Source organism: Protopterus annectens, chromosome 7.part0, assembly GCF_019279795.1.
Source record: "Protopterus annectens isolate FY-2018-M chromosome 7.part0, PAN1.0, whole genome shotgun sequence".
In the NCBI taxonomy this organism is placed as follows: domain Eukaryota; kingdom Metazoa; phylum Chordata; order Ceratodontiformes; family Protopteridae; genus Protopterus; species Protopterus annectens.
In genome coordinates, this window is record NC_056739.1 from 463,209,272 (window position 1) to 463,225,720 (window position 16,449).

General features: G+C 37.3%; 1 protein-coding gene across 3 annotated transcripts in view; it reads right to left on the reverse strand.

The window, feature by feature from the left end:
• LOC122806542 (espin-like) overlaps positions 1 to 16,449 on the reverse strand; it is a 484,803-nt gene that overhangs the window by 35,637 nt on the left and 432,717 nt on the right. For all 3 annotated transcript variants that reach the window (XM_044077044.1, XM_044077045.1, XM_044077046.1), the window contains one exon: positions 11,806 to 11,919. In XM_044077044.1, the coding sequence (XP_043932979.1) occupies positions 11,806 to 11,919 (114 nt within the window). The remainder of the gene's footprint in view (positions 1 to 11,805; positions 11,920 to 16,449) is intronic.

A 16,449-nucleotide genomic window follows, 5' to 3' on the forward strand; every position in this document is an offset into this window, starting at 1 on the left:
TCTTGTCCATGTTCATGAACCAATGCTACTTCTCTTGTCCACTTTCATGATGCCACTGCTGCTTCTCTTGTCCATGTTCATGATGCCAATACTACTTCTCTTGTCCACTTTCATGATGCCAATGCTACTTCTCTTGTCCACTTTCATGATGCCAATGCTGCTTCTCTTGTCCATGTTCATGAAGCCAATGCTCCTTCTCTTGTCCACATTCATGATGCCAATGCTGCTTCTCTTGTCCATGTTCATGAAGCCAATGCTCCTTCTCTTGTCCATGTTCATGAAGCCAATGCTACTTCTCTTGTCCATGTTCATGATGCCAATTCTGCTTCTCTTGTCCATGTTCATGATGCCAATGCTACTTCTCTTGTCCGCTTTCATGATGCCAATGCTGCTTCTCTTGTCCATGTTCATGAAGCCAGTGCTCCGTCGCTTGTCCACATCCATGATGCCAATGCTGCTTCTCTTGTCCATGTTCATGATGCCAGTGCTACTTCTCTTGTCCATGTTCATGAAGCCAGTGCTCCTTCTCTTGTCCACGTTCATGATGCCAATGCTGCTTCTCTTGTCCATGTTCATGATGCCAGTGCTACTTCTCTTGTCCATGTTCATGATACCAATGCTGCTTCTCTTGTCCATGTTCATGATGCCAATGTTGGAGTAATTTTTGATACTGAACAACAATTCAAGTTGTTTTAAACTCACATTCTAATAACATCTCTTTGGTTAAATTTAAATGGATGCCTTGTGTCTGTTTCAAAATCTTCTCAAGTTCTGGCACTGCTGATTGTAGTGGGTGATTAAATGTGCTCTATTTTCTTACACACTGCAGCTTAATTGGTCATATTAGTCTTAATATTGGAATAACATGGAAATTCAAGTTACAGGTATATAACTCTGCAAAGAGATGGTTTCTACAAGATTTATTCTAGTAGACGAAACAAAACGTAGACCTCTTTTTAACAAATATAGTTTACTCAAACTGAGCATTCTTGAAAACAAATTGATAATTATGAAATGACTATTTGAAGAATGTCTGTTTGCTTTTATTGTAATACTCCTGAAATAAGGAGAGCAAAGTTATGCATCCAGCTCTGTTCCTTTGGCAGCATTGTCTTCATTGCCACTGTTGCTTCTGACTTTGTGAAAATGATTGCTTTTTGGTCCCTGTCTTCTCTGAATTCACCAGGCCATGCCACAGAAAAAAGCCATATTGCTGTTGAGTGACCACCTTTTTGTTTCCTGGTTGGTTGAATAAGAGAGTTCAGACCTGATTGAAGTTCAGTATGTTTCTGAGGTAAGCATGGAGACCTCTAGGGAGACCTCCTTTCCCTGGCTGTTTGCTACTGAAAAAAAACAGCTTCTTCCTCTTTACTGGATACAGGAACAGCAGCAGGTTTTTGATTGGATAGGTTACCTTCAACAGAACTGCCATTGTTAGTATTTCATAAATATAATTACTTTTATAACTATTTATATCCATTTGATTTTTTTTTTTATTTCTTTTTATAAAAATATTGCCAACTTTGAAAACTTTTAGGTAAATCATCTGTGTCTTGACCATACATTGTATGCACTGATCATACCTTTTAACTCATTACAGCCAGGTGATGCCTGTAGGTGCTTTTGCAGTTACATCCTACTGATGCCTCTAGGTGTCAGACATTGCTTGTTCTTATTTGCATTAATAATTTTAAAACTATGCTATACACAAATTATTAAAATGTTTTATCTTAAAGCTTACACAGTGGCAAACACAGTTGTGTTGGCATTTGATCCCTATTTAGTGCAAGTAAAGAGATATTAATTGCTATTCATACAGTATTTATATTGTCATAAATTTCATGTTTTTCTAAAATATCTCAACAACCAAATAGCACAGACCGAATTGCTTAACGTCATATGAAAGTCTTTAACTGAATGAACAGAATGTTTCCAACAGTATGTGTGTAACTTGAAGGGTTGCTGAGAGATTGTAAGTTGTTTTCAAAATATTACAAATTTAATAGTTACTATATTTACTGTGACTTATAAAATCCATGTTAAAACCTAGAACCTAAAGAATACTACCACTTTAATAGTTTGTGCTGAAGAGTTTGCCGTTTACACTTCTTTAGTAACCGCTATGGTTCCAGAGACATGAATATTTGTTTGAAGTGTGAGGGCATAATCTGATACTATCAAAAAGCTTAGGCACCGCCCTTTGGAAGTTACAATGGAAACTTCCAGATCTCCACTGGAGGGAATGAGTTAAATGGTCAAAAACTTGGTGAATGTCATTTTTCACATTTTAATTTCTATACTTTTATAACTGATAAGAAGCTCTAAATAGAATAGTCCTAGCTTTTTTTTTTCATTAACTACTTTCTTATCTTCATTAAAACTATTTTTAAAAGTATGTGTTGTTAATTTTGTCATTTTAATATTTGGATACATTTCAACATTCACACTTTCACTTACTCTTAATACGTTTGGAATACACTTCAGCAAATATAATAGTTATAAACTACCCTTTATGAAGGCATCATAGGAAATATGCAGACTACCCTTTAAGGAAATAAAGTTGTTCCAGCTCACTGGCTTTTGAATGTGTAGTGACCCACAAGGCTTTAAGGCTTTATTAATGCACTCAAGCAAATAAATATAGACTCCAGTAACTGTAGATATGACATGTTTTGTATCTTTTTTAGTGCTTTGGCACAGCATATGTAGACAGAACTATTCTCTAAAACACTCATGTTATGAAAAGCCTGCTGTCCACTGTATTAGAAGTGGGTCACAAATAAGGTCCAAACCAAAAGATCTCACAGCTAATGCCACAGTTAGTCTATTATTTTTTATGTGTACTACTGCAACATGTCATCCATTCATAACAACAGTACATGTAAACATGTTCCATAGTGATAGTCAAAGGCATTTAATGTGCTGATCAATGTATTGACATGTATACACACCCACTTGTGAATGCTCTTGAGATACAGAATGTCATTAACTTGTATACCAACTGTCTTGGTGTCCCACTGAAAGCAGCTACATGTGCAGCTTGGTTATTGGTGTTAGTCATAAAGGCACTGCACAAATCTGTTATTGATTAGATGCACCAGACACAAAATATCTTCTACAGTGTTTCAGGATTGAGTTTCATGGCAAGTGTAGCAGATGCAAGTCAAAAAACAAGTGAGTTCCTGAGTCCAAGATGTTTTATGTATCTCAAAAAGATATCCATGCATAACTATTTGTCCATTTGTTTTTATTTTTAATGTTATAATAGTGTTTTCATTGCAGTGTATATATCTGTTAATTACCTAGATTTTGATTGAACAGGTTAATAGGTAGTTTGCATAGTTTTTATGAGTTTCCATGGGTAACCTTCCAGTCTAGTTTTGAGCTACTGTAATTTTTAATATTCTTTGTTGTCAGTAAATTTATTTGATGTATTTCAGTAGTCTAGTGAGGGTTATGCTAGAATCTGTTAGTTTTATACTTTAGTTCTGTTTTTTAGTTAGCTTAGTTTTAATTTAGATTAGAGGAATTGCGGCCCTTTTGCTGGTAATATTTGTTTAACAATTTACTTGCAGTTAATGTTTTATTTTATTTTTAGATGCTCATTTAAAATATTTATGTGAATATAAATGAATTCCTTTTCTAGGGGGTTAATTTAGGTGGACTCTTTTATTTTTGGGGAGGGGAGTTTTTACCTATAAATATCTGTAATGTGTGAAGTTCTTTTTTTTTTTTTTTTTTTTTTTTTTTTTTTTGACCTTGAAGTGAATGGGAGACACGGTCTGTGTTTTGCTTTACATTTTGTTTTAATTGTTACTTTAAATATAAGCATATTGTTTAGTTTGGGTTTGTTGATTTATAGGGGCTAGAGTATTTTGGGTTGCTTGCATATGTGCCCTTCTTTTTATATGTACATTATGTGAAATTTTACTTTGTTAGTGGAGTAAATATTTTGGGTTTGGGGCAACTTTAATAGTTTTTAATGATGTTCCATGGGTGCAGATAAACTGTTGATGACATACAAATAAGCTTTTTTGTGAGGGTGGGAGAGAACACTACAACATTTGCTAGAATAATTTTTGAAGATAAAATAAAATCCAGGCTCTCTAACAGAACTTTTTTCGAGAATAGCAATTAGAGCAAAAGTATTTATCAAATTTAAAGTATAATAAACAGCATTTCATGATTTATTTGTACATCCATCTGCATCATATATTTTTCTGTTTCTTGCCTTTGAAGGAACCACCTCCTTCTTTGTCTTAAACCTATTTAGTATCCCTTTCATAATGTTATTTTTTGGGCTGAAGACCTAAAAAAGTAATTATGATTCCTAATCCACTCTAACCTTGTCATAAAGATTCTGTCAACAAAGAAAGCATGAAAGTGACTTTTAAACTGAGTTAAATTATTAGAACTCCTTATATCCATAGGAAGATGATTCCATAGTCTAACCACTCTAATAGTAAAGAAGTTTCTCTTACATAGTCTATCATATTTATTATCAATTTTCATAAACAGATTATTTCTTGTGTTCAGGTTAAGACCAGATAATTCAACACCCATGGTAGTACTCAATAAAAGGCACAGTGAACTTTTATAGGCCCATATTATAGCCTCCTCTTACTAATCATTAATTAACTGAATGGAGACTAAGCAACTACAGTCTACCAGTGCTGGACAATCTACTACAGAAGGCCAAATATTTAGAACCACAATACAAAGCCAATCAATCTTCATACCCATAGAAGTGCATATATAGAAAAGCATAGAGCAAAATAAAAATTGAAAATGCCAAAAAGGCTAATGAATCTGTTTTAATCACTCTTTATTCTTTGACAGTTTAGTGATTTCATTCACTATGAAAACAGACAATCAGATTTATGTTTTCATGGTAGATGAAAGTGTTAGACTAACAAAAAATAAAGATTGATTATTAGAAGAGATTCATTGTCCTTTTCAGTATTTTCAATTGATATTTTAATTTATGCTTTTCTGCATCTGCAGCTTCACTGAGTGTGAAGATTAATCCACTTTCTATTGTGGTTCCAAGTACCATTTTTATACCTTGGGAAAATGATCTCCCTGCATTTTCAGTAATAGACCTAACTATGTTTTGATGAAACATTAGCCTTTCCTCACTATTGCATTAACACGGGAAGAGGCATCAATGTTGCCATTAATCATAATGTCCACATCTTTAAATTCAGTACAATTTCACAATTCAAAATATAGTGTTGCTTACTACTTGATAAACCAAGATACATAATTTTATATTTCTTACAATTGTACTAAATTCAGTGTTAATTTGACCTGAGGTATATATGGTCTAAAAATATATGTATTTTTCTTGGTCTGTTGGGGATGTAAGGATCACTATTAGCTTTGTGTTATCTGAAAACCTGGATGTCCAAACCTCTTCCTTACTATTAGGCAGGTGGACGTAAACATATAAACAGAAAAGCCCCCAGCACAGACCTCTGCAGTACTCCTGTATGAACTTCAAAGTACCGAGCTATACCATCTTTGACTATCTTGATGTTAACCATTCAGCAATCCATAAGATGATATATGGATTTATGCCCCAAGTTTGCAATGCTTTAATAACTCAAACAAGTGTCACCATGTCAGAAGCTTAACTCAAATCCAAAAACACTGTATCCACTAATAAACCATTGTAAGTGCCTCACTTGCATTCAAATAAACATCAAGTTTATGACCTGTAATCTTCTATAAATAAACCCATTTTGTGAAATATCCTTAACCTGGAATTTGTGCATTTAGCACATTAATGATGTTCTTTCAAAACATTTTCCTAAAATACAGATCAAGCTTACTGGTCTATGATTTTCTGGATTGTACATATATCCCCCTATGTGTACTGGGGTGCTTAAAGCTATCTTCCAAATTGAAGGATTGTGATTTTCGGTTATATTCATGATGAACAAATACGTAATGCAAAGAATAATACAGTCCTTAATTTTACTCATAAAATACTCATGTAGGTTGTCCAGTCTAAAGGGATTAGAACTGTTAAGTCTATCGAGGGATCCCATTACCCAATCAGTCTAAATTTTGGAAATGGATTGGTGTGACACATTGACAGAACATGCCATTTGTTTCTCAGCTGCTGTAACATTTTCAGAAAATATGTCAACCAAAATACTGGTTATTATTTGCTTTTCTGAAATCAGGATACCACCCAGTTTTAACACTAGTATGTGTTATCATTAACATGGCTTATTTAGTGTTTATAAAAGGATTTATTATTATCCTATTGAATATTTAGATAAATCTAATTCATATTTCCCTTTGTATCTCCTAATCAATCCCTCCAAATTCCTTCTCAAAATCAATATATCTTTGATTGTTTGCAGTATCTGAGGAATCTTTGTAGCTACCTCACAATCTTTTATTTCTTCTGGGATATTTCATCAAACAACTACTCCACCAGGGATTACATTATTTATTTCACTGACTTATAAGTTTCTTACTTAGTATATACTTCCAAATCAGAATTTCTTATTTATTGTAAAACATATCCCAACATGCATCTAGGTCTTTACTGTCCAAATTGCATATTCATTCCCAAGCCATTGAATCTGTACTAAACGATAAATCATTTGCAGTATAGAATTTCATTACACCTTTATCACTACTACCCATGATCTTCGAATCCAGCATTAAACTCCATGCAACTGCAGTATGATCTAAGTTACCCAAAGTTGGGGGGGGGGGGTGTCTTTACATCTCATAGTTGAAACAACATGTTTTTTTAATACAGTGTCCAAAATATCTTTTTGCCTTGTTGGAAAAGCAATGTGCTGAACAAGGCCCACTTTAGTAAAGGCTTCAGTAAAATAATTGTCACATATATTCCTTGAGGAGTATGATCATTAGCAAACAGTAGGTGCATTAATGCCACCTGCTGCAACGCAGTAACTATTGCCACATGCCTTAATCTACTCGTCAGAGAAGAGTTCCAAGTCCTTTGAAGCCCGATAAAGACTCCTATGAAATACACAACAGTAAATGAAGCACCATTCACAGAACTTCAACTAGCAAGATTTCTGCAATTTTGCTATTATAAAATAATGCTTAATGTATGTCCTGACTGACTTAAGCAGATACACCACTCCCTAATTTATTACTCGTAAAATTGTGATAACCATCATAACCCTTAACTGAGACAGGTTTAAGGCTTTCCACAAACCACATTAATTGACTGTTCTCATTGCAACAAATGTCATCTGAATGTCTGCAGCGATAATACTCAGATGATTTGTTACAATATTCATTCCATCTCCCTTGACCCACAAGTTAGTACTACCCAGATTAGATGGAGGTTGCTGTCTCCTCCTATATCCCTTATGGGACTGCAGTCCTTTCAGCACCACCTGGCATACTCGTATGCTGTACGTCAGAACCTCTGTTTTCATGCTCCTTCTCTGTTCATGTTATGTTTCCACTAGAGTGCATTTCCTTTTATATTACACAGCTTCTTATCTTTCTTAAAACATTTCTTTTTCATCTTTTTTAGTTGTACTCTCTTCTCATTTTCTACCAAGCTTGTCCTGTAAGGGTGCCTGTTCACATTCAAAGAGCCATACGAGTGATCCTTGGTATAGTAAAACTACAAGTGAGACTTGACCTGGGGAAGATGCATGCACCATCTGAGCCTCAGATTATCCCCCCTATTCCAAGGGACAACATGTTTGGATTTATTTTACATAACCTGAAGGGGCATGGAGCAATGCTTCTCTGGCTTGGGAGGTTTAGAGGGAGAACTCCTTCTAAATGCTTCAATAGTGTAATGTGTTCAAAACTTAATTTATCATTTTGTTTTGGGTTATAGTTTAATTTTTGGGCATTTTGAACCCACAGTTTGAGGTCTCACACTTGTGCTTGGCAGTCCTATTTATAAACTGTTAAGACTTTGGATGTCAACAAGTAGATTGATGCATTTCTATTAAATATCATTAGCTTTTCCTTAACAGACTATTCCATACCTCCAGCTTGCTTAATGACCAGTTTCATATAGTTACTACTTCCACACAAATTATTGTCTTGTCTTTTCTACACAAATCCTTTTTATCAGTCCCATTGCTTCAGAATTTGCCAATAAATATTTCTGTGATTGATTACAACCTCTTCTAATTTAGCATATCATTTCTTATAGTAATGTCTTTTCCATTCTGTAACATATTGCTGTGATTACAGTCTTCACCTTTTAAACTAAAAGTAAACAAACAAAACTGCAATTTTCTAGGCATGACACTGTCTATTGCTATATTCTGTCACTGTAAAAGATGCATTCTCTATTTGCACTGTGATGAAACTAAAGCACTTGAGTCAGTAGTCACAAAAAAAATAGTAATCCAACCAAAGCAGTGTTGTTTACTCCTGTTTTATTTGTTTATTGCTGTTCATAGGTTCATAAGTATGTACTAGGCTAGTTAACCTTGCAGGCCATTTTAATCCAAGTCAGTTTCCCTTTTGGTGCTTGAATTAATCTATCGCATTTGGTGTTAGACTGGCCTTGCCTATCCCATGGTTGAAAATTATATATTACCCCTAGTGATAAAAACTGGCATCATACCATGAGTGGGATAAAACATTTAAGAGCTGCCTCTATCCAGTAGTAGTACAGGAGGCAGCTATGGGGAAAATGCTCTATTATACATTCATAGATCCAAGTTGCATTTGAGTATGACCAGGGATGAGATTTGTTTTACAAGGAAGGAGAGTTTGTTCCAGTGCAGCGGTGTCTTCTGCAAGATACACCTGTACCTTCAGCCTGTTCTATTGATGCTGCCGAAGAAGTTTAGATCCCTGGACTGAGTATTTCTGATACAATTTGACTTGCTGATGGACAGTAGAACCAACAGTATTAGGTTGGTGGATGCCTTATATGCAAAACACAGATCACCTCTTAGGAATCCGTAAGAGATAGAGTATAGTGATAGGACTTTACAGAAGGTCCATGTTGAACTTGTATCCTTTTAGTAAGGTATTCTGTGAGCATTCCAGTTGTTGCCTGTTTCTAGATGGATACATGCCAAAGGAACATTATACTTAATGACTGGCCTAATGAGGGCTAAGTAAAGTGAAGAAATATCTTGAGATCTAGTTGCAATTCCTTTATAAGTTGCACAATATGAAAGGACTTTCATATGACAGTGGACACATGTTGGCCAAAAGTTAGGTTGCTGTCTGTATAAGTTATCAAACTCCGATCGATTGGGTTAACTCTCAAGGGCATATTGTCAGTGTAGTAGTTCCCCGGGGTGTATGACGTCCCAAAAGTTAGGATAATGCATTTTTTGTGATTTAGCTTCAGTCCATGATTCTGACACAAGTTATTTGTTTGGGACAAACCTACCTACAGGATGGCTAATTCATTTCAGCATTCAATAACTGCTTATAACTTGCAGTCATCTGCAAACTTAGTCAACTAGAAACCTTTGGTATTGGCTTTCACTTCAGAAAACTAGATGCCTGTTTTTGATCTCCTGCATCCAGTCTTTGAGCCAATTGGCAGTCCAGTGAATGACACAGGGGGGGGTTATTTAGCTTTTCTACTATGCCTGATTGGGGGATTGTGTCAAAAGCCTTGGCTAGATCAAGGTATGCAATGTGTACCATTTTACCTTGATCCTTTGCTTTGGTGACCTTTTCAAAGAAATCTTCCAGGATCAGTAAGCATGACCTGCCATTGACAAATCCAAACTGAGATATGTCCAGTGTTTCGAGGTTCTCTATGTCCTGATTGATTAGTTCCATGATAAGTCTTTCCATGGCTTTGCATATAAGGCTGATCAGACTTATGGGTCTGTAATTACCAGGGTCTGTGGGAGGTCCTCCCTTATGTAGGTGAATGACTGTAGCTGTTCTCCATTCACTTGATACAAAACCTGCAAGGAGGCTGAGACTGAACAGTGTTGTTGAGGGTGTGGCTAAATCATACCTCATGCCTTTTAAGATGCATTCAGGGATATTGTCAGGCCCATCAATGATTTATTTAGCTTTTAATGGAACTTTCAGGACTTGGTCTGTGTGATAGCTGAAGGCAAGCTGGTTTCAGGTCTTATGTTGTGGGACAGACTGAGAGGAGAGTAGGGTAAATTTCTGAGCTGAATTTATCAACCAGTAGGTTCACTATATCTTCAGTCTCAGTGTAGGCAACATCATTCACAAACAGGTCAGTCTATTGCTGTGTTGTGCTTTTGAGATTATGAGTACAACTTAAAAAGGCCTCATAATTGTCTTTAGCTTGGGTGGCTATTTGTTTAAACAAGAAACATCTTTATTGAATTATCACTTATGACACAGGCAATCATGCAATTATATAAATGAAAACAAACCATACTGACATATTTTCAATTGCAAACATTACATATCACATAATCTTCTATACAGTCATTGTCAATTGAACATTACATAGCTCATTCAATTCCTGCCTTTTCTTAAACCTATTTCCTCCTCCAAAACATTATTCTGCATGTATTGTTCCCACAATTCCCATTTGTTTTTCCTGTGTAAATTCCTTCTACCCTTTTCTAAATATCCCACTTCAAGTTCTTTTATCTCTGTTACTACATTCTCTATGTCTACTACGGATGGCTTAGACTTTGACTTCCATATTCTAGTCACTGTTTTTTTTGGCAACTACCAGAATTAAGCTCAGCAAGGCCTTACTGTGTCTAGGCAATTCTGATTCTGTATCACAGCTCAGAAAAATAATTTCCTTAGTTACACCAATTTGCTCACCCAGTATTTCTGACAGAGTAGTTTGCAGACAATCTTTAAAGACTGCCAACTCATTAGACCCAAAAAATATGTTTCAACTATCTCTTTCTTCCTCATCACACCTCCAATATTTGCATCTACCTGAGAAACAATTCTTTGGCATCTGCTTGGGGTATAAAAATACCATGCAAACACTTACAAGCAAAAATACTAAATCCTCTAAACTTACATACATACATATACATATATCCACCCATTGTTTCTTTGTGAATTGCTTATCCAGTCTCTCTTCCCAATCCTTTCTAACCTCCTCTTATTGATTCCTGTTGGGTGGCTATTTTAGCCCCAAACTTGTTTTTGGTGGATTTTATTAAGCTCCTGGGTTGTTTACTTATTTCATTCATGCATGCTCTATCATTGTTGGAATTATTCTTACTTTTCATCAAAATTCTCCTTCTTTTTATGACGTTCCTCCTCTGGGCCAGTGATCAATGAGTCTCAATCCTCACCACTGACAGCGGTGAGGAACATTCATTAAAAAAAAAATAGACACACACACACACACACACACACACACACACACACACACACACACACACACACACACACACACACACACAGTATTTTCAGATGCAGTTCTCTACACCAAGTACAATTTTCCTTAAGAGCACACAGGGAATACACACTCCAGTCCTTGGGCTGGGCTTACATTTCCCTTGGCTGCCTCAAAAAAACCTTTAAATCCCAAATTAGGTGGGAGGGCTTCAGCCCCTTAACCCCCCGATGTGGGGTCTGTGCCCCTACACACCCCATAACTAAATATACCAACTCTGAGATCACCCCAAATTAGAGAAAAGGGCATAATCCACATAACAGCCAAGGGAAGTGTTTCCCTGGGTTAAATCAGACGTTCAAGATTTTTAGGTTTTGATATTACAAGATCGATCTTTAGTTACTCGATTAACTAAAGTTTCGATCTTGTAATATAGACCCATTTCACTGGCCTCCCAAATGTGTTTTGAAAGAAGATACAATTAATAAAACTTCTGTTGGCTATACCTGAAGTAGTGGGTGAAGGTGGCTCAGAAGTCACTCTTTGTTCACTGCTATGCATCGTTCCATGCTTGCTGTTGGCTGGTACCCCTCTGAATGGATCACTGCTGGCATGAACACCTATGAAAAGCATCCAAATAAAAAAATGCATTGCAGCTTTCAAATGTTTAATTCTTCACATAACAAAGTACTGAATTTCACCATAACATGTTTAATTGTTTTCATGGAACATTTTTAACAACTTCATCTAAAAATGCTAAATCACATCATACGTTTCAGTCTTGCATAATCTGCCAGTCATATGGTTGACTGTCTACACTTCAGTCACTAGAATTGCAATTCCTGGAATACTGAGGCTGTAAATATGAGTATGGAGATAATACAGAATGCCCAAAGTCCAGAGTCCTGAAGTGCTTCCCTTACTCTGTGGTATAATAATCTCAGAATTAATATATATAGGTATTAAGAGTCTGGAGGTTTTCTTGGAGGTCACATTTTGTTTTTCTGAGCTGCTATACTTAAAATTAGAGACCTTCTATTTCTAATAAGGAGTCAGAGTTGTACTCCACCTAGTACCTACCACTAGCCCTTTTTGCAACCACAGCTTTTCTAGACTTTTTACTGTAAGATTGCTATTACTGATTGTCATTTTTTTTACCCACTCTTGTGCACAAGACAAACTAGCAATAGAGACATACTTCAGTATTAAAGGACTGACAAGATATTAGCTGGCTACTGCAATATCATCACTATCTTCAAAATTACCTGTTTGGGTCTGTGCTGCGTGCCTGACCCAAGATGATCGGTCCATAACTTGTAAATAAAAAATATCAGACTAATTTTTATTTGTGATTAAACTAATTAAATTTTAAACTAGAATAACAGTCTCTTACCACTTGCTACAACTTATTTATGAATGGCTACAGAAACAACAAATGTGCATATTGTATTACATCTACTGTTGCTGTATACCTGTGCTGGTAGGCTGGTTTCCATTCCATTTATCTTTCTTCTACTTAACGAAAGCTTTAGGCTTCTGAACTAACAGTCCTCCCACCCTAATCAGATTCAGCAGTACATTTACTGTTAGGCCCGCTTAATCCCACAGCAGGTGCACACAGCAGTACATTTACTGTTAGGCCCACTTAATCCCACAGCAGGTGCACCAATACTCTCCTCTAATATTGCTTTAAAACTTGGAATTGTCCCTTTTCTTCACCTGTGCCTGAAACAGATACCATTTCCTATTTGTGACCTGATATACGGAGGCATTTACAGTTCCTCACTGCTGATCTCACTTTGAGTATTATGTCACTGACCGGTACTGTGTTTAATGTTCTGAATTTTGTGAAAGAGCCCTCTAGTCACAAGCTTTTCTTATTTGAATGTGCTATTTTACTAAAGTGTGTATGAACAAGTTGTATTATTTAACTCCCTTCTACTGGAGTAATGTTAGTATGTCCTATAATTGTCATAACTAACATACAATAAAAGTTGTGTCGTCACAACTTAATCTATTTAGCTACATACCTAGTGCTTGTGTTTAGCCATCAATGTTACTTTTGCTTATGCATTTAGCATATTAATGTTCAGTTGTCTGCCAGCCTAAATGGTTTGTCAGAGGCAGATGGAAAGTTTAATTATAAAGGAGTTGCCTGCTGTGAGTGTGAACTCTCTCTTGTTATTTTCTACTTAAGTTTTCTCTGAAAAATTACCAGACAGTTAATGTATACAGAAATGGGAAAAAAAATGTGTGTTCTACTACTATTTTATTAATTTTATCTGTGTCTACTGCTGGCCTCTTACTCTGTTTTCATATATGTTTAAAATATGATTATGATACATCTTCAGAGTTATATTTCATATAAAAGGCATACAGAAATATACATACATGTGGTAACACACACACACTCACACACACACACACACACACACACACACACACACACACACACACACACACACACACACTGGCCTGGAATCATAGACAGCATATTGTGGAGAGCAAATTAGCATTGTTAGTGGAATGCAGTGCGTGTGGGTGAATCAGAAAGACTGGTTGTGCAGAGGACACAGTAATATGGTGTGAAGCATGTGTTAATGTGTGTAATGACATGGAAATGAGGAACTCCATGCAAATGAGCCATGAAGTGTGCAGAAATAACAGTTCCTGATTCTGAAATGTATAAAACCAATGCACTGTACTGCTGGGCACACGTTTACATGAGAATCATTGTGTACCCTGTACTGCTGGGCATATGTTTACATGAGAATCATGGTGTATAGCATACTGCTGGGCATACATTTACGTGAGAATCATGGTGTACCCTGTACTGCTGGGGATATGTTTACATGAGAATCCATGGTGCAGAGCGTACTGCTGGGCATACATTTACATGAGAATCATGGTTTACAGTGTACTGCTGGACAAATGTTTACATGAGAATCATGGTGTACACAAAGTGCGTGGTGTTTGGATTAGCAGTACTTATAACTCAGCAATATGTGTTAATGGCTGTATGTGGGGTCAGTACCTGCAGTGTTACAAATCATGGCCACCCATGCCAAAGGAGCCAATACAGACAGAGCCTGGCATGCCACCACTTAATTGGTTTTCAGACTATAGACCATTTCTGTGTGTGAGAGACCCTTGTTGAACTGTGTCACCCACAAGCAGAATTGGGGTGATACATGGTATGAATATTCCTGTGGATACTAAGGTATGTGCAGCTTTAACCATATTAGGTACAGGGAATGCTCAGCAACCTAGTGGAAATGTGGTGGTAATATTGCAGACATCAGCCTCACTAACTCTAAACTCATTCCTCAATGTTATTCTTTGGCATATGAAGGGACATACCTGGCTACCCAGACTGCGGAAGAAAAACAAACCCCACCAAACATTGCCCAGTTCCCTGTAGTCATGGAAGCCATAAATTATACACACACATTGACGTCAAGGCCCCATCTGGTCTATAGGGACTGCAGTACATCAGGAAGAAAGGCTTGCACTCCCTTAACAACCAGGTGGCCTGTAATGCAGAGGGGATTATGTATAATGTCTGTGTACCACCCTGACAAGTCCCACATTTCTCGCATCTTGCGCACATCCAACTTACACCAGGTTTAATGTGAGGGGATTTACCATAGAGTAATTGTTCTGGTAGGTGCACACACACTGGCTGGATAGACAAGGTACCGTACAAGCAGGGATCAGGCTACATATAACATGTTAATTGTTGCATGTTGCAGGTGATGCCAGATCTGCCCTAAAGATCTGGTTGATGACACCCACAGACCATGCTGGAAATAGTATATAAAACAGCACATGACAAATGTGTAATTTAGTGGAGCAGGAATTCAGCCTACTGAAGGGATGCTTATGTTGCCTAAATATATCAGGAAAAAAAGCACAAACAGGAGGGAGAACATGTTGACAGGACCTTCCATACCAGTAGTGCAACAGTGGAAGGGCAGGATGAAGAATCTTGTGAGGAAAATGCAGTAGCAGAAGCAGAGCTTTAGCAGAGGTGAGCTCATTACATTGCAGTGCTGGAAAGATGCCAGAACCATCATTCATGGCACAGGACAGTACAGAATAAAATAATGCAGGCACTATCACTCCCAAGCTATTCATGTCAGTGCATTGCCTCACTACACTGTGCATGAGATATCAACATACCTGCAAAGTTTGGGGGTGAAGTAAAGCACAATCACAATCATTTGCACAAGTGGGGGTACAGTGGCAGTGTACTGCAGCACTGTGAGGTGATGTGCAATCATAAAAAGTGAGTAAAGAAGCCATATACTCTGGGAAAGTTGTTCAGAAACAGGGATTACATTCTCTAATCTCTAGTGATGAGGTCAAGCCTCCATGATGTGACCACTGTCATTGGCCAGCATTTTGGCTTGCAGCACTAAGGCTTGATGTGGTCCATGGTAGGGAAGGGTTAGAACTATGGGATCATGAATATTAACCCAGATAGGGTGCACTGCGTGCTGACCCTGATGAAAATCATTGCTGACAAAGTGGTCATTACTGATGAGTGGGGTGGCAGGTTGTGTGCACACATGTGACAGAGAAGGTGTAGAACTGCAGGAATGTGTGTACAGCCTTATGATGCATCACAGGTGCTGAGCCAGATCTGTGACTTTGCCAATGATCTGGATGACACCCATGAATGGCAGAGCAGGCTCTGTGCATGCAGGCAAAAGTGAAGCCCTCTCTCCAGTGCTCTGTCTAGTTTGGCTGACTTCAGTATGTGTCCAGTCTCCCTGCATCCTGACTCTTCTATGGGTATGGAAAGGCATGCTTTCTGTAGACAAACTTTAGAGTAGTTGCAGTGTGTCTCATGTAGGCACCAGTGGAGACAACATTTGGCACTGGTGATCTCAGCAGTGTTGTCTTCTCCCTGTCCCTATATTTCCTTCATTTTGAGTATGTTACATATCATCCTGGAATCCATACTCACTGCCTCCACAGTGCTGTGGATAGCAGCTGATTGTGCCTTGATAACTGACTTGCACATCTGGTAGATAATGCCAAGTACTGGTGTCATAACAGGGATAGTCCTGGAATCATTGTGGCATCTGCCTCCTGTGGTAGATATGTGCATCTCAGAGGCTCTGTGCATTTAATCTGCTATTTGT